The sequence below is a fragment of the Brassica napus genome, chromosome A7 (assembly GCF_020379485.1).
Source record: "Brassica napus cultivar Da-Ae chromosome A7, Da-Ae, whole genome shotgun sequence".
NCBI classification, from domain to species: Eukaryota; Viridiplantae; Streptophyta; class Magnoliopsida; order Brassicales; family Brassicaceae; genus Brassica; species Brassica napus.
Genome location: NC_063440.1, coordinates 6755607 through 6779191, shown reverse-complemented (window position 1 = coordinate 6779191; position 23585 = coordinate 6755607). Strand labels below are relative to the sequence as shown.

The 23585-nt window shown below is 36.0% G+C and overlaps 1 protein-coding gene and 1 pseudogene across 1 annotated transcript; one reads left to right on the top strand and one right to left on the bottom strand.

The window, feature by feature from the left end:
• Positions 1-1389: 1389 nt before the first annotated feature.
• On the bottom strand, positions 1390-2580 carry LOC106355000. Its single transcript, XM_013795028.2, has one exon. It carries the CDS (start codon positions 2578-2580, stop codon positions 1390-1392), a length of 1191 nt encoding a protein of 396 aa, XP_013650482.2.
• Positions 2581-9798: 7218 nt separating this feature from the next.
• Positions 9799-22982, top strand: LOC106356178 (annotated as a pseudogene).
• Positions 22983-23585: the final 603 nt, after the last annotated feature.

Genomic DNA, 23585 nt, shown 5'->3' with positions numbered 1-23585 from the left:
GAGGCTGAAAAAATGGTGGAGGAAGAGGTGGAATAACCTGAGGAAGAGGCTGAAGAAATGGTGGAGGATGAGGTGGAAGAACCCGAGAAAGAGACTGAAAAATATACTGAAGAAGAAAAGCAAGAGTGGTACATGGTTGTCTACGAATGCAGTACTTGTGAAACGAAGGAAGCTGACAAGGGAGCAGCCAAGCCTTCTGGAACTGGAGTCAAGCAAAAGAAAATGGCGTTGAGGAAGCAGGCTCCTAGGCCGAGGGGTAGACCGAGAAAGGATACTCAACCAAAGAAGTTCACAACGCCAGAACAGACAACATCATAACAGACAAAAAGGATACGTTCACGTTTACAGTGGGTTTCCAATCCTTTCAGTGAAGCTAACACCGATGAGATTGAAGGGCGCAAGAAGAAGCCTAGAACAAAGGCGTAGAAGACAAGAAGCTTAAAATATTTTGGGTATTTAGTATTTATCTCGGCTTTGTTGTGAACTTATGTAAGATGTTATGTTTTGTTGCCTGCTGGTCTGTAAAACTTAAATGCTATCTCTTATGTAGGATGCTTTGTGTTGTGTGATTGTCTTGCATCAGGTTTGACAATTGAGGACAAGACAATCTAAGTCTTAAGAAAACACATTTGTACTACTAGGTTTATCATGTATTACTAAGACAAAAAAATTGTCAACACTTTGAGAAAAAGAAAAAATATAACATGATATATAATATTAAATATCACATGTCTAAAACGTGTAAAATATAAGAAAAAAAATGGTACATCTAAAATGTGTTGTTTGAATATTAAATTAATATTTATCTTACTTTTAGTAGTACTCAAGGAAGTAGTAACATTTCATTCTTCATAGTAATATTTTTGTAAATTAGAACATTTTTTAGTAATACAATCTCAAGAAATTAAATTTATTTGTAATACAAATGTTTTTAGACAATTTTAGATTGTATATAACACATTGGCTGAAATTCTTTTCAGAAAATGTGTATTTTCGGAATTTCATCCCATTATGGCCTTCCATTCAAGACATTAGTATATAAGTAGAAGGATGTTTTCTATAGAAATGAGAGGTTTTTAACTAATTTCAGAATTTAAAAGTATTCTACGTCTAATTTGGCAAATAAACACAAATATGACCATATAATCTCGTAATATATGAGATATGTTTTCTAAAAATAAATAATAAGACGAAAACAAAGGTTCTTAGAAACATGCATACTACATAGTAATTCAAGGTAGTTCAAGGTAGTCCTAAGTAGTCCATAGTAGTATCTAGTAGTACTTAGTAGTACTTAGTAGTCCATATTACACATAGTAGTTCATATTAGTACCTAGTAGTCCATATTACACATAGTAATTCCGATAGTACCGAGTAGTGCAGCGTTACCTAGTACAAGAGTTCCATGTTACTCAGAGCTGGCAGAAGTACTTCCACATTCAAAATACTCATACAAACGTCCGCCTCTCCTTCCCCTGTCCCTGCCTCTTCCCCTTCCGCGTCCTCTTCTTCGTCCACGAGATTCTCCGGTTGATGGAAACCTTTGCTTTTGAGTGGGTCTTTTCTTTTTTTCATATATCGGGGGAAGAACTTAGGTATGACCCATTCAGACATATGAGGAACATGATAAATCGTCCTACAGTATGCCAATGCCCACAACTCCACCAAATAGTATTTCGAACAAAACTCTTGTAGATGAAGATCTCTTCCTACGCTCAAGAACTTGGCAGCAGCAGCAGCATGAACAAATGGGATTTTGTCTATATCAAAACACCTGCAGGTGCATATTTTTCTTGCCAAATCAACCGTATAAATCTTTTCGTCACTACCATAGACATTGTACTCAAGGTGGAAGTTGTTTATCTCAACAACATCTAAACACCTCGCTTCCAAACATCTTTTTGACAACTCCTTTTCCATTGTTGGCACAAGCTTCTTTGTGACTGGTATTTCAGCTGCCTTCTTCCTATGTTTGTTAAACCATTCAGTCATTTTCTTGATGATAACATCAATAATCAGTAGCATGAAGAATTTCCTTGCTTCCCGAAGAACACCAATGATGGATTCTGCTGCATTAGTTGTGTTAACATTGTATCTGTCTCCTTCAAAGTAACATCTTACCCATTTTCTCACTTCAACACTTTTCTCCAGATACGCCGCAACAGAAGGATACCTTCTGGAAAAGGCATCATAGAGATCATCAAACTCAGCCACTGTATAAGCATGTGCACACTCTGTAAACTTGCTTGCGCAAGCGTCTCTGTTGTTGAAAACATGTCCTTTGACATTTTGAGACAAATGCCATATACAATACCCATGTGCAGCTATTGGGAACATCTCACGTATTGACTTGATCAAGCTTCCATTTCTATCCGAAAGAAACACCAATTCGCCTTCATCTGATATCACTGACCTCAACTTATTCATAAACCACGTCCAACTTTCGTCTTTCTCACCATCAACTACACCAAATGCGATAGGGTAGTGGTGACGATCAGGATCTTGAGCCGTCGCAACAAGCAGAACTCCACCATTAACATGCTTAAGATGTGTTCTATCCACAATGATAACTTTCCTCATCGCTGCGAACCCTTCTATAAAAGCTTAAATCTTTTCGCCGCATCCACTTCAGCATAACTTACTAAGTCAGGATTCTTCAACTTAAACATGTTCATATAGGAGTGTATCATAGAAAAACTCTCTTCCGGAGTACCTCGGACTTCATTAGCAGCCATCCTTTTTCCTCTCCATGTTGCAGCATATGACACATCAACACCAAACTTGTGGGTAATCATACTGATCAGATCATTTGGTGTTGGTGTAATAACTCTCACGAGCCAGTTAATTTTTGGTCAAGAAAAACTCCGCTCGACCAGTTTGGAGTTGGTCGATCAGATTTAAAAATAAAGTCGACCCGGTGAATTAATACCTCGACGGGACTGTCTTGTGGTCGAAAGGCCTCTCATTGATAGTTCTGGTAGAGTGTTAATAATGTTGGTCGAATTTTATTTAAGCTAGGCAAGCTTAGTTGAAAGCAAGACAAGATTCGAAGGATGAGAAATTTTAGTCGAAAACTGTCCGAAATTGTCGTTAAGTTTCTTAACTAAATTCTGACCAGTCTAATACCTTCACCAGCTATTCTTCTTGCTTTCTCAGTAAATCAGTCACATTAGCTGCACCTACCTGCTTGCTTGCTTCACTAAAGTCACATGAAAGTCACAAGCTGGTTGCTTGTTTAATAAAAACAAAATAATCTTTCTTCGAAGGAGGGAAAGGACAGCAACTTGCTTTGGTTTAAATAAACCCTCAGCTGAAGCAACCCCTCATGCTATAAAATACCTTCTTCTCTCTTCTGGACGTCCTGTTGCACAAGAAAAACCAGAGAAAATTTCAGAGAGAAAGAGAGAAAGAGAGAAAGAAAAGAGAAAAGAGAAAAATCTGTGAGAAAAACTCATGCAAAAATTCAGAAAAAAATTAGAGAAGAGAAGTGAGCATCGACGACCCTTTCTCACCCTTCTGTGAATTTAATCAGTGAGTTTTGGAGTGTTTAAGAGATGAATATTTGGCGTCCTGATGTAGAGAATCACCCATGTTCTTCAGCCTTTGATTTTGATCGGTAAGATGGTTGTGGATCAGTTTCTGTGAGAAGTTTTGTTGGTTTGCCTACACTGGAGATAAATTTTGAATAAATCCAACCATGGATTCTTGTGGTGTTGATCAGGTTAATTCGTGGTTAGCTTGAAGAGAGACAACCAGTCAAGTTTAATTAGTTGAGTAAAACCGGTAAGCTTCAGCTTCTTGATTCAGCCATGTTTTGATGAGAACCAATTGCTGTATGTTGGTTAACCTGTCAGGATCAGTTGTCTAAGGTCTTGTTCTCTTCAGTCTTGGTTGGTTTATGATTTAATCAGTCTCATAGATCCAATAGACGAACTGATAAGAATTATGGGAATTAAACCGAACTGATTTGATCTTGTTTAGAACTGAATTGAGCTGAGTATGTTCTGATCTGATCTGAGCCGAGCTGTCTATGGTCTGAAATTGTCTTGAACTGATGTCGTCTGAGTATAACCGAGTTAAGATGTTGGGAACTGATTAGAACCGGAGTTAGCTGAGCATGAACTAAGCTGATATGAACCGAGTTAAATTGTTAAAGCTTGAACCGAGCTGAACATGGTATCAATCTGTCTTGAACCGAACTGATATGAGAGAACTGAACTGAAATGTTATGAACTGAGTTGAGTTTCTTCTTGAACCAGACTAGTGAACCTTATGTTCCAACTATTATGTTTTGAATTCAGATGGCCAAGGAGAGTATTCGGATCAGCCGGATCCTTGTGATGGTTCTGAACCGAGAGTGATCCAGAAGTGAAGTGTGATTAGCTTGAGCTCGAGTCTAGTCTTCCCTAGCCAATCTCATGGAATCAAAGGTGAGTCTAGATAGATGATGAATGAATTATGAATGAGTATGCATGATTGCATATCGAATATGGTTGATTAATTAAGAATTAATCATGAATTAATTAAGGGATAATTATTGATTAATTAAGGATTAATTAAGGAGTAATTATGGTTGATTGATTAAGTATTATCCATTGATCTATATTTATATATGAAGTATTATCTAGTTTAAATACTCGTGTTTTAGCTCCTCCTTATTCGTCGGGATTTATTTTCCTTGTGACAGTTTTTCATCTCTGATGCGCTTTCAACTATCACGAAAGCTTGAGAACAACTATGGATAATTTTAGCTTTTTGCAAGTCTTATCCCAAGTTTTTCATCATTTCAATTTTGATCACAAACTCTTTAAACACACATATTGCTTTAAAAATTTGACTCTAAACTTCCAAATTTGCATTTTTATCCAATGTGATATGCAAATAAACAAATGCATGCAATATATACACCTAAATGAAACCTAATATGATCAAAATGAACTATAACAAGATACTCAAAATCATTTGAATCATCAGATATCATAACTTGTGTAGTCTATAAAAAAACCAGTGTACATGTGATTTTTTATAAAAACAAATTTGTACATGTGGACATTGATAACAAAAGTCATCTTATCTCACTATGTTCAAAGATAATGAAGAAAACATATCACGAAATCATGGGGTACTGCTCTAGGTTGGAAGGCCTATATGTTTAGTGTTTATGTACATAAGAATAGTGAAATTATCTAATATGTGTATATTATTATACAAGTTAAATAGTGTACATATGAATTATTGTACATGTGGATAATGAAATATTTGTTACATGGTATAGTGTACACAACAAATGGCTTTTAAAATTACATTTTTATTTCTTTTGTACATTCTGTAAAACTTGAACAGTATGTTTGTGTTACAGGTTTCATTTCTTCTGTACATTTATGATTTAAATTATTAAAATTATCAACATTGTTCTCTTTGTCTTTTATCATACTGTACATGTCCATAAGCACATTTGCCTTATAGGGCACTGCTCTAGGTTGGAAGGCATATATGTTTAATGTTTATGTACATAGGAGTAGTGAAATTATCTAATATGTGTATATGTACAAGTTAAATAGTGTACATATGAATTATTGTACATGTGGATAATGAAATATTTGTTACATGGTATAGTGTACATAACAAATGGTTTTAAAATTATAGTTTTATTTGTTTTGTACATTCTGTATAATTTGAGCAGTGTCTTTGTGTTATTTTTAGAGTTATTTTCATTGTAGGGCAGTTTTGAGTGTTTTATTACACTATAGGGCAGTTATTACTCCTAAGGTAGTTTTTTCAAACTACAAGCTAACTATTTCTTAACCACGTGCATTCTTGAAAATAAATGGGTCCTACAATTTTTGTTTTTTTATTTCTCTGTAACACAGAAACAACTTTTCTCTTTGTTATAATGGTTTTAATGGATAAAGAAGATGAATATAAAGAAGCTGAGCGGTCGTCACCTAGACAAAATCTCCATTTTTTTTATATGAACAAAGCTCTTGCCGCATAAACTTCTCGTCTTCTCCTACTTTGCCTAATCCTAGATCTGCCGTAGTCTTCCTTGTCATCTCCTCCGACACGTTATTCATCTCGTAATCTCTTCCTTTGCGTTTCAACAACATTTCCGGCGTCGTTACCTCATCTCTCTCACTGTCACGACACTGTAGAAGCTCGAGAACATCAATGGCCACTTTTGTTTTTTTTTTTGCACTATTGTCCTTAACGTTTTGTATAATTTTGTTTTTAACCCAAAACTTATTAAATTGTGCACTTTTGGTCCTTAACATTTCCAAAATGTTTCTTTGATTTATTTCAAAATTAACCAATTATATACTACAACCCTCTGTTAATGAAATTAAGAAATATATGCACATAATTAAATGCATTGGAAAAGAAATTAAATGAACTAAAATAAAAACTAAAAATCATTAGATATGAATAAAACACAAAATCATGTATGCACCTAGTGTCATGTACACCATTTTCAATTTCACTTGATCAATTTATTATGTATTTTGGTATTTTTTTTAAGTATGTGTACAACTTATTAACATATATTGCTTCATTTTCAATGTACACGTGTACACATTACAAAGTGTACACAAAATAACATGTCCATTTGTCTTAAACTTCTAATTTGTTCAAGTTTATACACGTGTACACATCACAAAGTGTACACACATGTCGTTTGTTATTCTTGCTCAAAAACAAAAATTGGTCTTACATATCGGTGTCTATGCATCGGTATACACGTAGACAAAAATATACAAGTGAATCATTGTATATGATAGTAAAATCTGTGTGTACACATGGGCATCATATGGTTGTACACACTTTGAAACTTGCAGTTAGGTAGTGTGATACAAGTCAATCCATTGTACATGCTAGTAAAATTATACAAGTAAATCATTGTACATAATAGTAAAATTATCCAATTAGGTAGTGTGATATTATGGTAATGTGTACACATATTTCTGCTATCTCACTTCTTCTTTTTTGATCGAAAAGGTGGGATTATAGAATAAAAAACTCGTGAAAGGTCACACAGTTGCTAGTACATCCAAAGATAGAGAGTACAAGGCTGATTTTGCTAAAGCATCAGCTTCCATATTTGCAAAATGCGGAATAAAATGGTACGAGATAGATCCACATTTTACATATCTCACTTCTAAGTCGAAGTACATGTCTTGAAACTTGTAGATCAAGATGAGTAATTTCATGCCATGGTAAAAATGTATACATATTGCTACAATTACACTTCAAAGAAGAATAATTTTCACCTCTTAAAGCCAAACAACGGTACACATTTGAATTATGTCATATATTACCCAAATCATATATAGATGAGATGTGATTCATTTTAATTTGGTTGTTGCGGAGATGAGAGGATTATAGCTAGTAAAAGTACAAATCTCATTTGAAATTTCCACAAGTACAATGTTTTAGTGATATATATGTGTACATCATTTTACATATCCACATGTACAAAAGGGTGTGTGCGATCTGGTGTACATCGGTTTACATATCCACATATACAGAAGCGTGTTCAGCCTTTCTTCCTTACATATTGTCCACCTAAATGAATTCTTCATGTGAAGATAAAACAAAACAAAACAAAAAAGTGTGTATGAATTGACTGAACAAATGTATAAAGATAGCAGAACTTAATTATCATGATTAACATGTTTGAGCCAAATTCAGAAGAAAAAAAATATGTGTATCTGTAAATATTTGGGGCCAAAATCATGACTAATCAAAAGCTAAAATACCAAATGGCAGTAAGAAAAAAGTCGGATCAATCATGTTCAACGATTGCGACTAAACATATATTGATCAAGAATGAACTCTGGTGTGATTCGCCGGCGGTCACAAAGTAGGAGCAAAGCTCAAGGGCGGAGAAGAAGACTTATACAGTGCTCTCACAGTGGCTTGGAGCTTTGATTATGGTGGATAGGAGCTTCATGGCGGTTTCAATCGTGGAGGAAGAGAGCTTCTACTAGGAGTTTATCGATTCTTCTCCTCGCTAGAATCGTGGAGGAGGAGAGCTTAGTCATCTACATTAAAGTCTTCACCGTTGACGTCGCCGTCGTATACGCCACTGTTACACCGACACCAGAAATATAGCTTGACATATCTTAAAAGATAGATTGAGTAATGGAGACAATGATTAAATACCAATCTTCTTTTAAAATATAACTGAAGAATCCGATTTTAATTTAGTAAAAATGAAGCATTTGGGAAGAGGAAGACAAAGAAGAAACATAGAGGGTTCCACTTTGTCTATGGTGAGTTTTAATCATTAAATTAATAAATGAATGAATGAGTGTGGTTAAATCCCAAAAAAAAAGAAATACATATTAAATATAGTTAGCGTATGACAATTGGTTACAAAGTTATTGAGTTAGTTTCTAACTGAAAATAGGTTTGGTTAGAAAAAAATACCTTAGTAGCATAAAATGTCTTACTATGTAATAATAAATTCAAAACTGCCTTATGGTGTAATTCTTTCATTATTTTACAATCTAAGACACTTGTGGCTACTAAGACACTTTTTATGTCTTTTCCCAACCAAATCACATGCGAAAGTCCATTTTACGGGTTTCATTTATTTTGTGCATTTATGATTTAAATTATTTAAATTATCAACATTATTCTCTTTGTATTTTATCATAGTGTACATGTCCATAACCACATTTGCTTTATATTGTCCATCTGCACATTTGCCTCATAGTGTACGTGTGCATTTGTGATGTATTTCTACATTTGTGAAACATACCTTGTTTGGTCCACAAGTGAACTAATGTACATGTAAGTTTTTGGGAATATATGTACACGTGGACAATGAAAATTATGTATACATGTTTGATAATTATGTTACACGTTTACATTTTTTTTGGTACACATGTACACATTTTTAATGTGTATATGTACACCCATAGAAGGGTAATCTTGTAATTTTATATATCTTCTTCTTCATCAACATTTCTCTTTCTACATAGCTTGCAGCCCTTTTTGTTTTCAGACATAAATCACCATTTTTTGGACGATTTGCTTTGATTCAACCTCGTTTCTTTATTATTATCATTCAAATATGATAGATCCTTGATATAACATAGGATTTTAGACTCAAATCACTTAACGTAGATGATTTTGAACTGAGATTGGTGGCCAAAAAAAGAGTCTACAATCAAATGGAAGATGACAAAAGTGAATCTTGGATGAAAGGAAGATAAACCATTATATGAGAAAGTTAACCCAAAAAAATCAAAAAAGCAAACAAAAAAAGTTCACAGTTTTTTTACGTTTTTTGGTGGATTTCAAATTTTAAGAAATTTAATACAAAAGCAAAAAAAAAAAAAAAATCTTGTGGTTACATTTAGTTAGGGGCACAGATAACGAAAAACTAACTAAATATATAAGAATGACAAAAAAGGGTTTATGGCTGCTCTTTTTCTAGGGTTAACTATGTTTTTAACCACAAAGAATTATCCAAATAGGAAAAACTGCTTTTTTGTGTAATAAAAACTCAAAAACTGCCCTGCAGTGTAAAAAACTCTAATCATTACTATAGAGAAGGGATGATTTGTTAGATGGTCGGGGCTCATAGCGAGCTTATCACACATTAAAATATTATCTGAGCTGATAAATTGCACGCAGCCCTAGGTTTCATTTTGTCGTCACACGCCTCTCTCTTGTCTTCAGTCGTCAGATTCGCCTCCTCCATGATCGTCTTCATCTGATTCAGCCCCTAATATCATTATCTTTATCTTCCTCAACCATCTGCATCGGAAAGTGTGATTTGATATTTTCGTCATGTATAAAAACGCATTTTCCTCCATCCTTCGAGCTGCTTCCGCTCGCTCCTTCCGATCCTCATTAACTCCTTCCTCCTCCGCCGCATCTCCTTGTTCTCTTCTCAGCCAGAGATCTTTTGCTACTTCCTCTCCCGCTTTCCGTTCACTTCCTCGCTGGAGCCATTGCCTTCACTCCAGACCTTCTCTGTTTCGCCTTAGCTCTCACATCAGAACTGCTTCCCCCGTTTTAGACCGACTTGAGAGGAACTTCTCTTCCATGGGTAAATAATTTCTTTCTTCATCTATATCCGATCACGGATCTAGCTTCGATTTCGCGATCTTAAGGAGTTTCGATCTGTCATTTTTTTCAGCGTCAGAGCATCATCCATTTAAGGGTATCTTCACGACCCTTCCTAAGCCTGGTGGTGGCGAATTCGGAAAGTTCTACAGCTTGCCTGCTCTCAACGATCCAAGGATTGGTAAAATATTAATCTCTATCAACGATTTGATTGATTCACTTGCTCTAATTTCATTTCGTTGTGTTGCAGATAAACTGCCTTACTATATCAGGATTCTTCTTGAATCTGCGATTCGTAACTGTGATAACTTCCAAGTTACCAAGGAAGATGTTGAGAAGATTATCGACTGGGAAAAGACTTCTCCAAAACAAGTCGAGATTCCGTTCAAGCTGGCTCGTGTTCTTCTCCAGGACTTTACTGGAGTACCAGCTGTTGTTTACCTTGCTTGTATGCGTGATGCTATGAACAAGCTGGGCAGTGATTCCAACAAAATCAACCCCTTGGTACCTTCTTTTTCTTTTTAAAGGTTTTATGCTTTGGCTTCTGGATTTCTTACGTGGGCCATGTCTCCCAGGTTCCGGTGGATCTTGTGATTGACCATTCTGTTCAAGTTGATGTTGCTCGTTCCAAGAATGCTGTGCAAGCAAACATGGAGCTTGAGTTCCAGAGGAGCAAAGAGAGGTTTGCCTTCCTTAAATGGGGTTCTACTGCCTTCCAGAACATGTTTGTTGTGCCTCCTGGCTCTGGTATTGTGCATCAGGTAACTCTTTTGCAATTTGCAAGTCCCATGTTTTTGGTTCTTTATACATATACATATCCTTTTTAACCTCACATTTCCAGTGTATTCAACCGTTGCCTTTATTTTGTTTTCCTTTTGTTCATTTTTGAGTGGATTTTCTCTCAGTTTAACCCCGTTCTGAAAAATTCAAGTCAATCTGGAATATCTTGGAAGAGTTGTTTTCAACACGCAAGGCGTTCTCTACCCACACAGCGTGGTTGGAAATGATTCACATACAACTATGATCAATGGCTTGGGAGTTGCTGGATGGGGAGTTGGAGGCATTGAAGCTGAGGCGAAAATGCTTGGCCAGGTAAATTATTGAATATTAACATCAGCCATGGCCACTTCTTATGTTTGTGGATCTAGAACTACTTTACTTAATATAGATTAGATAATAAAATTTTGTGACTCTTTTGCTCGAATTTAGTGATGTTTAACCTTCCTTCTGCTGATCACTCTTTTTTATTTAACAGCCCATGAGTATGGTATTGCCTGGTGTTGTTGGATTCAAACTGTCCGGGAAAATGCGAAATGGTGTTACAGCGACTGATTTGGTCTTAACAGTAACTCAAATACTTAGGAAGCATGGCGTTGTTGGAAAGTTTGTTGAGTTTTATGGTAATCTATTGCCTAGTAAACTCAAGTGTTTAGCTCCTTCTTGATAGACATGTATTTGTTGGAGAATCAAGGTCTTTTTCTTCTTCTTAGGTGATGGTATGAGTGGGCTATCCCTCGCTGACAGGGCTACAATTGCCAATATGTCTCCTGAGTATGGTGTGACCATGGGCTTCTTCCCTGTGGATCATGTGACCCTGCAGTATCTCAAATTGACTGGAAGAAGTGATGAGACCGTGAGTCTGGTGGCTTCAATCGTCCTGGATATATTCATTCATTTATCTTGGCTGATATAATGCTTTCATTTCAGGTGGCCATGATTGAAGCATATCTTCGGGCAAACAATATGTTTGTTGACTACAATGAGGTAAATCAGCCTTATCTTTTACATGCTTGGGGTTATATAGGTTTTCAACTGCTTTCTGGGTCTTATATGATTTCTTTTACTTTGTGAAAAAACTCAGCCTCAGCAAGAGCGGGCTTACTCGTCATATCTAGAACTGAACCTGGACAATTTTAAACCTTGCATTTCTGGACCAAAGCGGTACGTCTTTTGTTGGTTTCTGTAATCGCCAAGTGTATAATACACTGTGTATTGCTTGATTACTTGGTCAAACCATCTTATTGATATCTACTTTGCAGGCCACATGATCGTGTTCCTTTGAAGGAAATGAAAGCTGACTGGAATTCATGCCTCGGCAATAAAGTTGGATTCAAGGTATGCAACTAAAGCTTCGTTATGTGGAGGTCTTATTTCTTTAGCACCTACTTGGCTTCTGTTCCACATTGTGGATGCCACTGTTTATTTATGTATTGAGCTTTACATTTTCTGCAGGGTTTTGCTATCCCTAAAGAGGCACAAGAAAAAGTGGCAAACTTTTCTTTCAACGGAAAATCAGCAAAGATAAAACATGGAAGTGTTGTGATTGCTGCGATCACAAGCTGTACTAATACATCAAACCAAAGTGTCATGCTTGGTGCTGGTCTTGTTGCCAAAAAGGCTTGTGACCTTGGCCTACAGGTTGGCTTCAGTCACTAGATCAAATTAGACATCTATCTGATGGCTTGACTTTTGTAATCCTTTGTAAAAAATTGCCTCTCTAGGTCAAGCCTTGGATAAAGACAAGTCTTGCGCCAGGCTTAGGAGTTGTTACAAAATACTTCTTAAAGAGGTACGTCGTAGTGTTTTCAAGTTTTTTTGTTGTTAAGCTTGATTCTTGATTCGGTGTGGGAAACCTGTAGTTGACATTACACTCTATGCAGTGGACTGCAAGAATATCTGAATCAGTAGGGTTTCAATATTGTCGGCTATGGCTGCACTACATGCATTGGTAACTCTGGAGAAATTAATGAATCAGTGGGAGTTGCTATCACAGAAAATGGTATTCACAACTAAGACTTTCTTTGGACTTAATACCTTTTTATATCTAATTTGGGTGGCTAATTTCTTATTTGCTTATTGTTAGACATTGTGGCGGCTGCTGTGCTTTCCGGAAACAGGAACTTTGAGGGTCGTGTTCATCCACTAACAAGAGCCAACTACCTTGCATCTCCTCCTTTGGTTGTTGCGTACGCTCTTGCTGGAACGGTAATAAATCGCATGAACTTGTCAAAATTCAACCTACACTTCTGTATGTTATAATGACACATGATCCATCATCACATTGCTAATTTAACTTCTTCGTTTTTTCTTATTTCCCAGGTTAACATTGACTTTGAAACAGAGCCCATTGGCACTGGAAAGAATGGCAAGGAGGTCTTCTTAAGGGACATCTGGCCAACCACGGAAGAAATTGCTGAGGTATGTACTCAACTCACAACCAGAGAACAAAACTTCCCTCTGGTACAGGATTATAAATCGAGTCTTTCCACATATGGATCAGGTGGTTCAATCGAGTGTTTTGCCAGACATGTTCCGAGCAACATATGAGTCAATCACCAAGGGTAACCCGATGTGGAATGAGCTGTATGTTCCTGAAAATACCCTCTATTCATGGGATCCTAAGTCAACTTACATTCACGAGCCACCATACTTTAAGGACATGACCATGGATCCTCCAGGTCCACACAGTGTGAAGGATGCTTACTGTCTGCTCAACTTTAGTGACAGTATCACCACTGATCACATCTCGCCAACTGGGAACATCCAGAAGGACAGTCCCGCTGCAAAGTATCTCATGGAGCGTGGCGTTGATCGCAAGGACTTCAATTCATATGGAAGTCACCGTGGAAATGATGAAATAATGGCCAGAGGCACTCTTGCTAACATTCGTATCGTTAATAAGCTCATCAATGGGGAAGTTGGCCCTAAGACCGTTCACATTCCTTCTGGAGAGAAGCTCTCTGTTTTTGACGCATCCATGGTTTGTCTTTTGTTTCATCTAACCAAATTTTTTATTATTTAGTGTCTCCTTATCATAATATCTATTGTATTATCAGAGGTACAAGTCATCTGGTGAAGACACAATTATTCTAGCTGGAGCCGAGTACGGAAGTGGTAGCTCACGTGATTGGGCTGTTAAGGGACCTATGCTACAGGTTTTTGTAGAACCCGCTTGTCATTAGATTTACAGCCACTAACTAAGACAAACTAAGTTTGGATTTTCCAGTGCGTTAAAGTTGTGATAGCAAAGAGTTTTGAGAGGATTCACCGAAGCAACTTGGTTGAAATGGGAATCATTCCGTTGTGTTTTAAGTCCGGTGAAGATGCAGACTCACTGGGATTGACGGGTCACGAACTCTACACGATTCACCTCCCGACAGATATATAAAAGATAAGACCTGGACAAGATGTTACCGTTACTACCGACAATGGAAAGTCTTTCACTTGCACAGTCCACTTTGACACTGAGGTAAGTAAAATTGAAAACTCAGTTTTCAAAAGCTTTTATGATATGTGAACTAATTAATGGTGTATATGTGTAGGTGGAACTGGCATACTTCAACCATGGAGGCATTCTTCCATATGTCATCGGAAACTTGAGCAAGCAGTAGTGAGCGGTGAAAGGAGCTGACACAAATCTTTTTTTTTTAATAAAGAGAATAGGATCTTTACGATCTGTTTTTCAAATGTCATTTTGAAAAAAGGCTGATAAGTCTGTCGACGATAGGTGAAAAGGTGGAATGATCTATCTCCTGCAATATGCGGGTTTTTTTCTACAGTTTCAGTTGTTATTTTACTCGTATTGCTCCCTTAAGTTTGTGCAACTTGCAAGGGCTGAGTATATTATTTTGGGAAAGAATAAAAAACGAGTGTCTTGAATACGATCTTCTTATACTCTATTAGTGGAAAATGTTGCAAAGATTTTACCTTGTTGTGTTTAGTGTACTCACTTTTTTTCGGTCAACAACTTCATTTTCTAAACAAAAGTACAACGGCCTAGTGATTGAGCCAGGATACTATTATTATGTGCCTAATCAATTAAGTCAATTTCAAACATTTTCTTTTAACAATGAAGCACCGAATGCTTGATAATGGGGGTATACCACCGAATGTTCAACGATGAAGAACATTACTGAATATTTAACAATAGGACACATCACCAAATATTCAATAGGATATACTACCAAATGGTCAATAATGTAGCACACCTACAAATGCTAAACAATGGACCAATCCACCAAATACTTCATAGTGGAGGCTTACACCAAATTTTCACCAAAAATGCTATTCACAAAATTATGAACAAAACTGTCCAATAGGAAAAAGTCCAACTAATGCCCAACATGGTTTTTATGTTGGAAGTCAATAAGAAAGTGTGAGAAATTCGCAACAAAAATTTATTTGATGGTGAACCGTTCACCAATTATTGAACAAACTTCATCATGCGGTCTCGATTTCACGAATTATTTTGAAACTGGTCAGATTTACGTACACCTAAAACTAGATATTTTTCAGTATATAGAGAACTGCACAACGAACTTACACAAATTTAAATGAATATCATTAAAACTACTCAGATGAAGAAGATTAGTTTATGCTAGTCGTTTCATTATTACTCTATTTAATACAATATAATAATTTTTTATTTTGATTAACTTGTTAAAGATTTAATTTAAATGTTTAACATAAGTTTATATTTATTTATGATTTATTTTTCACTTGTTTAAAATTTTAATCTTTTCGTTATGTCAGTTGCAGTCACAAGGCGTCAACACCTTAGTTACGAAGAAAGAATAGAAATGTGGAATTTAGTAAATGAGCAGTTTACGGAGTTAATAATCAACCAACATTGACTTGCTATTATTGATATTTTGATAGAGCACCTGTTCAAACCAATAGAGGTTTGGGATGGATAAATATATGGCGCCGATTACAGCAAGATGTTGCTACTTGTCTTTAGTTGCTACAGATGTCACTGCCATGTTTCAGAACATTGTTGATACACTGCAAAAAAAAATCATGATCTACAACCAGCATTAAATATAAGTATTGGAGAAAGTGAGACCATGTTTGAACATGTGACATTTTGTACCCAAAACAAACATGCTTTATATGAAATACTCATGTTTATATATAAATATGTAGAAATAATGAAGTTCAAAGAGATTTATTTGATATTTGGCCGAGTTTAGAGAAAATTTATCGAAGTTCTTACACCAACTGAATAAATTGACTATGATTATACTAAGTTACTAATAAGATAAGATTTATACCGAGTTCCTGAAATACTTCAAGCAGATCAAACATATTATTCATTTTTATTGGACCCGTTAGAACTATGGATGGGGTTTATGTATGCGTAAAAGTGAACATGAGTTACAAAAAATGTATTAGAACCAGCAGATAATGCATTTTTGAGCATCATGGTGATGGGATTTAAATACGTTATTGACATTTATATGGAATGGTGCACTAAGATCATGTCACGATACATATGTTTTGGCTATGATACAACAAAGTGATTATGAACTTCTTTTTCCTACACCAGAAAAGTACTATCTCATTCATTATGGCTATCCAAACAAACAAATATTGTTAGCTTCTTATAGATCATCACATAATGGAGATGTGAGATAGCATATGTCCAAGTTAAGCCTATTATCTTGCTCTGAGGGATAAAAAAATGGTACAATTAATGTTATACATCTTTGCATTTTGCAGTTGGGAGAACAATTAGAGTTTGGATGAGAAATAGATGATTTATTTCATATTTCTGGTATATAGTACACACATACAAAACATGGTATTAGCCACAAAGGAATTACATAATTTAATCAAAATCTCAAATTTCTTAAATTTACATTTTTCGAATACAGTGGCAGACACATGAATGAGCAACATATATTTAAAATATGAATTTCGCAACAACACAAACTCAAGAAAGCACATAGAAAACATATGTTACAAACACGGGATAGTATTGCAAACGATGTTATGGAAAAATCAAGTACTCGATAGTATTTTTCTTTTGTATTGTTTTATATTTTGTTATTTAACATTTAGTTTAGATACATGAATAAAATTTAAAATTTTATTTCAAATAAATTTGTGTTTAAATTTTATAAATAATAATGAAATAATTTACGACATTATTACTAACAATTGATTTTAATTTATAATTATATTATTTAGTTATGTATATATATTTTGTATTATTTAGCTATATTATCTTATTCATACTTCTTTTTGTTTTTTACCAATCAAACAATTATTCAATACCGCATAATATAGTTTTACCTTTCAAACACTATTTTCCACCGTTTATTCAATCAAATCGTATCTATTTCATTTAATATATACATGGACTGTACTTGCTTTGTACTTTAATTCAGTACCGTTTATATTACTAAATTTGTTGTTACATTTGAACTCTTATGGTCGATTTTCATTTCCCTTGGTTGCCATCGCGATGTAATCATTGTGACAAGTGGGGCCATGGAAAAAACGTCTGTGTAATGAATAGAAAGGATAAGGAGATGACTACAAGGTCTTCTTCCTCTACAACAAAGCAAGCCACGGAGGATTTGAGTATTACACAGGACACTGAAGGGACAATGAAGAAAGATGGAATACTTGGGATAAATGAGGAGGTTGAGATAGAAAAGGTGGAGAAAGAAGTAGAGGATGGAAGAGATGAAGAAACATGAGAGATTAATGAGAAGGTGGAGTCAGAAAATACAATGAGAGAAGGATTGGAAAGTGGAGAGAAAAAGGCTCCGAGTGAGGCAAGCAAGTGGCTACGGATTTCTCCAGCGAAAGTTGGATGTTCCCCAATGTGATCTGCCCAGAATCAGACAGAGGATATCCATATATCAGCATCGAAATTTTCAGTGCTAAGTGTGGAGGATGAAGAGGAAGGAGAGATAATGGAAGAGATGCAACAGAACACTGAAGATGAAGATACGTTAATAAGAGAAAACATGGATGAGAAAGAAGAAGCAGAAATGTCAGTAACAGAAGACAAGGGAAAAGAGACTAACTACAAAGGCATAAAGAGAAATCAAAAAGAGAAGAAGGCTAAGTCGCATGATGCAAATCTGATTGCTATGGGCACAAGGTCTTCTCGCCGAAAATTTTAATATGTCGAGTTTCTTTTGGAATGTGCACGGATTCAATAAACAATTGAAACATTTCGTGGTGAAAGAGTGGTTATATAATCAAGAGTTGCAGTTTGGCTGTATATAGGAGACTAGGGTGAAAGAAAAGAAGGCAAGACAAAATATTGGAGTCAGTTTTTAGAGGTTGGTCATATATGACTAATTATGAATATAGTTAGGGAGTTCGAATATGGTTGGTATAGCGTGATTCAGTTCGTATGACACCGGTTTATAAGACGGATCAGTTAATTACGTGTTCGGTTGCATTGCAAGATGAAGAAGAGCTCTTCTGCACTTTTGTACATGCAAGTAATCAAAGTGAAGGAAGAAAAGAGCTGTGGGAAGACTTATGTTATCATCACAACTATCCTCTTTTTCAACACAAAGCATGGTTGATCATGGGAGATTTTAAGGAAATACCAGAAGGTGAAGAGCACGTGGGGTTCTCAAGTTTAACAAGAGTACCAAATGGAATGAGGGACTTTCAGAAGCTGGTTCTTCACTTTCATTTCACTGACATGGGCTATCAAGGTCCACTATACACTTGGTGTAATAAGAGGGAGGAAGGTTTGATCTGTAAGAAGTTGGATATGGTATTGATGAACGATGTAGCTCTCCATAGATTCACAAATGTTTATTATGTATTTGAACCAGGGGCTGTTCAGACCATATGAGATGTAAGATGCAAGTATTTCAACCTGTGGAAAAAATAAGGTGACCTTTTAAGTACGTCAATGCTATAGGAAAGTTACCAAACTTCATGCCAATGGTGAAAGAGTTCATGGACTCAACTGGGAAACTATTTCATTCTACTTCAGCAATGTATCGTTTCTCAAAGAAGTGGAAGAATCTGAAACCGTTGGTCAGAGAGTTAGGAAGAGAAAAGCTTGGGAATCTTACTAAAAGAGCAAATGAAGTGCATGCTACTCTATGTGTGAAACAGAAGAAAACATTATCAAGTCCTAATATGGAGACAATTCAGGAGGAAGCTGAGGCTTATGAAAAGTGGTTACACGTTGCAGAACTGGAGGAGGATTTTCTTAAGCAGATGGCTAAACTTCACTGATTGGAAGTGGGAGATCAGAATAATAAAACTTTTCACAATTCCATCAGAACAAGACAAGCGCAAAACACCATTCGGGAAATTAGATGCTTGGATGGGAGAGTTGTTACAAACCACGCGGAGATTAAAATAGAGGCAGAGCGGGTTTTTTTCTGAGTTTCTCAACAAGGTTCCAGCAAGCTTTCAGGGAGCTTCTGTGAAAGAGTTAAAGGATCTGTTGGACTTCGAATGTACAACATAAGATTTTCAAGTTTTGGAAGCTGAAGTTACAGCAGAGGAGATTAGAAAGGTGTTGTTTTCAATGCCATCAAACAAGTCACTGGGCCTGATGGATACCCTTGTGACTTTTTCAAAACTGTTTGGTCTGTGATAGCTCATGACTTTACTATAGCGGTTCAGTCAGTCTTCAAGTTTGGATTCCTTCCTAAAGGAATTAACTCGACCATTCTCGCTCTTATTCCAAAGAAAACATATTTTATGGAGATGAAAGATTACAGTACTATAGCTTGTTGCAACATCTTATACAAGGTGGTTTCAAAAATCCTCATGAACCGTCTGAAGCTAATCTTGTCTAGGATAATCTCTGAGAATCAGTCAGCGTTTGTGAAGGGACGCTTGTTAATGGAAAATGTACTTTTGGCATCAGAGCTGGTTAAAGACTATCACAAAGAATCGATCTCTCCAAGATGTGTGATGAAGATAGATATTTCAAAGGATTTTGACTCCGTACAATGATCATTCCTATTAAACAGTTCGATGGCTCTGGGATTCCCTGAAAAAATTATTCATTGGATCAAGTTGTGCATCACAACTCCTTTGTTCTCGGTGCAAGTCAATGGTGATCTGGTGGGTTATTTTCAAAGTGAAAGAGGACTGAGACATGGTTGCTCCCTTTCTCCATATTTGTTTATTATGTGTATGAATGTGTTGACCTGGAATATAGCCAAAGTTGCACAGGAGAAGAAGTTTCGGTTTCATACGCGATGTCAAGCTCTTTCTCTTTCTCATCTTTGCTTCGCAGATGACTTAATGGTTTTTGTTGAAGGCTCTAAAGAATCTATTGAAGGTGCACTCTCGGTTTTTGATGAGTTTGAAGTGTGGTCAGGGATTAGTATCGGTCTAGAGAAATCTACTGTGTACATGGCTGGAGTATCAGAGATAGAGAAGAGTAGAATATTGACAAATTTCCCTTTTGCTGTGGGAGATCTACCTGTTCAATACTTGGGGCTCCCATTGATGAAACAAGCAATGAGAAAACAAGACTATATTCCGCTTATAGAGAAGATTCGAGGTCGAATAAATAGCTGGATAAGCTGTTTCCTATCATATGCAAGGAGATTACAGCTGATCAAGTTGGTACTGATGAGTATAGTTACTGTCTGGGCTGCTGTATTCAGACATCCGAGAAAGTGCCTAAAAGATATTAAGAAGATTTGTTCGGCATTTCTCTGGACAGGCCCATAGTTAAAGGCCAGGGGTGCAAAGGTGGCATGGAAAGATATCTGTAAGCCTCACAGTGAAGGTGGATTAGGAATCAGAGCGCTTAAGGAGGTGAGTCTGGTTTATGGGTTAAAGCTTATTTGGAGGATGTTATCTGGAAAATCACTTTGGGGCAAATGGATAAAAGCTTACTTGCTAAAGAAGAAAAGCTTCTAGGAGGTCAGTGTGAAAACTCAAATAGGGTCTTGGATGTGGAAAAAGATGTTGAAGCTTCGAGATGTTGCGAAAACATTTCATACGAAGGCTGTGGGGAATGGGCATCACGCTTCCTTTTGGTTTCATAGATGGTCTGAATTGGGGGCACTGTCGGATTGGTTGGGAGAGAGAGAGGTATAATAGATATGGGTATAAGGAGAGATGCTACTGTAGAGGAAGTCATTCTTTATCCGAGAAGAAGAAGGTATCGCTCAGATCGACTAAATGATATTGAAAGGGTTCTCTGGGTTCTACTGAAGAAAAACATAGAAATACAGGGGATGATATTGATACGTGGAGGAGAAACAATGGCATCAAACCTAAGTTCTCGACACAGAAAACATGGTTGATTCTGAGAGAGACTAAGGCACAATGTAATTGGGCAAAGGGTATCTAGTTCTCGCAGGCAACTCCAAAATATGCATTTATAGCTTGGACTGCAATGCTGGACAGATTGTCAACCATGGATCGGGTCTCTTGTTGGAGTCATGGCGTTGACACAACATGTGTACTATGCAATAATGACTCAGAAAAAAGAGACATCTATTCTTTGAATGTGCTTTCTCGTCACAGATTTGAGAATATCTTACGAAAGGGATGCTACAAAGTGCATATACCAACAACTGGAATACAATAGTATCGATACTCACAGATTCAACGTGGGACAAGAAGATGATTTTTTGTGTCAGATATGCTTTCCAAGCAACGATTTATGCGGTTTGGAGGGAGCAAAATAAGAGATGGCATGGAGAACAGCCACTGCCTGTGCTAGCCTTGAAGAAGTTTATTGACAAGGGGATTCGAAACAAGTTCAGCTTGGTGAGATCAAAAGGAGGTAAAGGAGTAGTAGATATTTTATAATTTTGGTTTGGCACAAAAGTGTAAATAGATCATAGATCACATATTCAGTAGTAGGAAAGGAGTAGAGTTTTCAATCTTATGAAGCACTTGATGTAAAAAGACTTTTTTTATGAATAAAATTTAACATTCAGAAAAAAACTCTTATGTTTTGATTGCAACAATTAAAACTGCATTGCACCGCATCGTAGTTATTCTACATATTAACTTTGAGACTCAAACTATTGAAATTAATTTTATGACCTCGTTATATTTATATGTCTTTTTGTAAACTTCAGATTTTATAAAATCCAGCTAGGCCACAAAGAGTACAAGTTCAGTCCACCTTGCATATACATGTAGGCTAGGTAAAGAAAATACAGATAAAATGCCAAAACAATAAATGATCATCGTGAAAGTTAACAGATCTATATTATTTAAAATAGATTTCTAAATAAGTATAACGAAGTCTTAAAAAAATTTAAATTATTTTTAAAATGTTGAAATTGATAACTTTGGAATTTTAATAATTTAAATAATAAATAATAAAATTTTCAATGTTGGAAAACAAAAAGGTTTATTTAAATAAACAAGTATTTGGGAAATATTACAGAAAATATATTTTTCTGTGTCCAAATCAAATAATCAAGTTTCTAATTGTAGAACATAAAATAATGAATTTTGGTACAAGTTTATATTTTCTATAAAGTTAGTTTTTCTTATAAAATAATTGATTTAAAATAACAAGGTTGAAATAATAAAAAATTGACAGATTTCATCAACCAATAACATCTCATCAAATGTGGTTCCCATTTTTTTTTCAACCCGTTGAAACAATTCAACACAATGTAAGTCACATCATTTTGGAAAGGACGAAATAACAAAGTCTTCAGTAATATGGACATTGATCTCATGGACACACTTAAATTGGCAGAAAAAAATCTACACTTTGGGCTAGGGCACATATATTGAATGCACAGAGGACATCACCACATATAGAGGCAGCGACTCAACCCTCAATACCAGGAAGATGGTGTTTCACAGATGGTTCTTGGAAAGAGAATGATATTTTCCCTGGACAAGGTTGGTTCAGTACTCTAGCGGGTTTTGATGGGTTGATGGGGGCGACGAATGTTAGGGCTAGTCACTCCCCTCTTCATGCGGAGATGGAAGCACTACTATGGGCAATGGAATGTATGAGGAACTTACGATAGTTTTAGGTTACATTTACAACGGATTGTTCTCAATTGGTGAAAATGGTTTCAAAACCATAAGAATGGCTTCGAATCACATGAAAAGCTTCACGGAGGAAGAAGTTATAAATTTTTCAAACCAGAGGTCCTTCAGTCCGTCTATCTGCGAGTACCAGATTTCAAAAGGAGATTCAGACCCAAGAAAGAAGCTGTCTGAGCCAAAACCGATAATAGGATTCAAGATGGATCTCTCAGCTTTCCATAAAGACCAAAATCAGGAGAAATGGCCATGGAATTATGAAGTTATGATACATCCACTAAAGCCGGCTATACCAAAGACAGCCCAGCCTTCATCAATTAGCAAAGAAACTGTAGAAAACCCAACAAATAAGGCAACAAAGTGTTCACCACATGGAAAACTGTTGGAATTGACAATCCTCAATGAACCAAAGGTGTTTTCTTAGTCAAACTCTCGTCATATCCAAAAGCAATATTTGATATGGTTTCTCTAGTTGTTTTGAAAGTGCTGGATATAAATGATCAGTTTCAGATGGAAGCAAGCAGAGAAGGTCGACACAACACTTGTGATCTTGGAACATGGAACTGGAAATACTTGAGGGAAACAAGTTCAAAAATCCAAGGAAGTTTCTCTCCAAATTTATCATTCATTGAATTTTACTTGTTTTTAAAAAAAATTTATATGATTCATTTTTTTTTATTCAGGTAAAATGGATTTGAGGACAAATTCTTTTGAAGAGGGAGAGTATGATACGCCCTGGATGG

What these genes read in the sequence shown, in the direction of transcription:
- LOC106355000 (XM_013795028.2), bottom strand. Translation starts at nt 2,580, where the DNA reads ATGAGGAAAGTTATCATTGTGGATAGAACACATCTTAAGCATGTTAAT.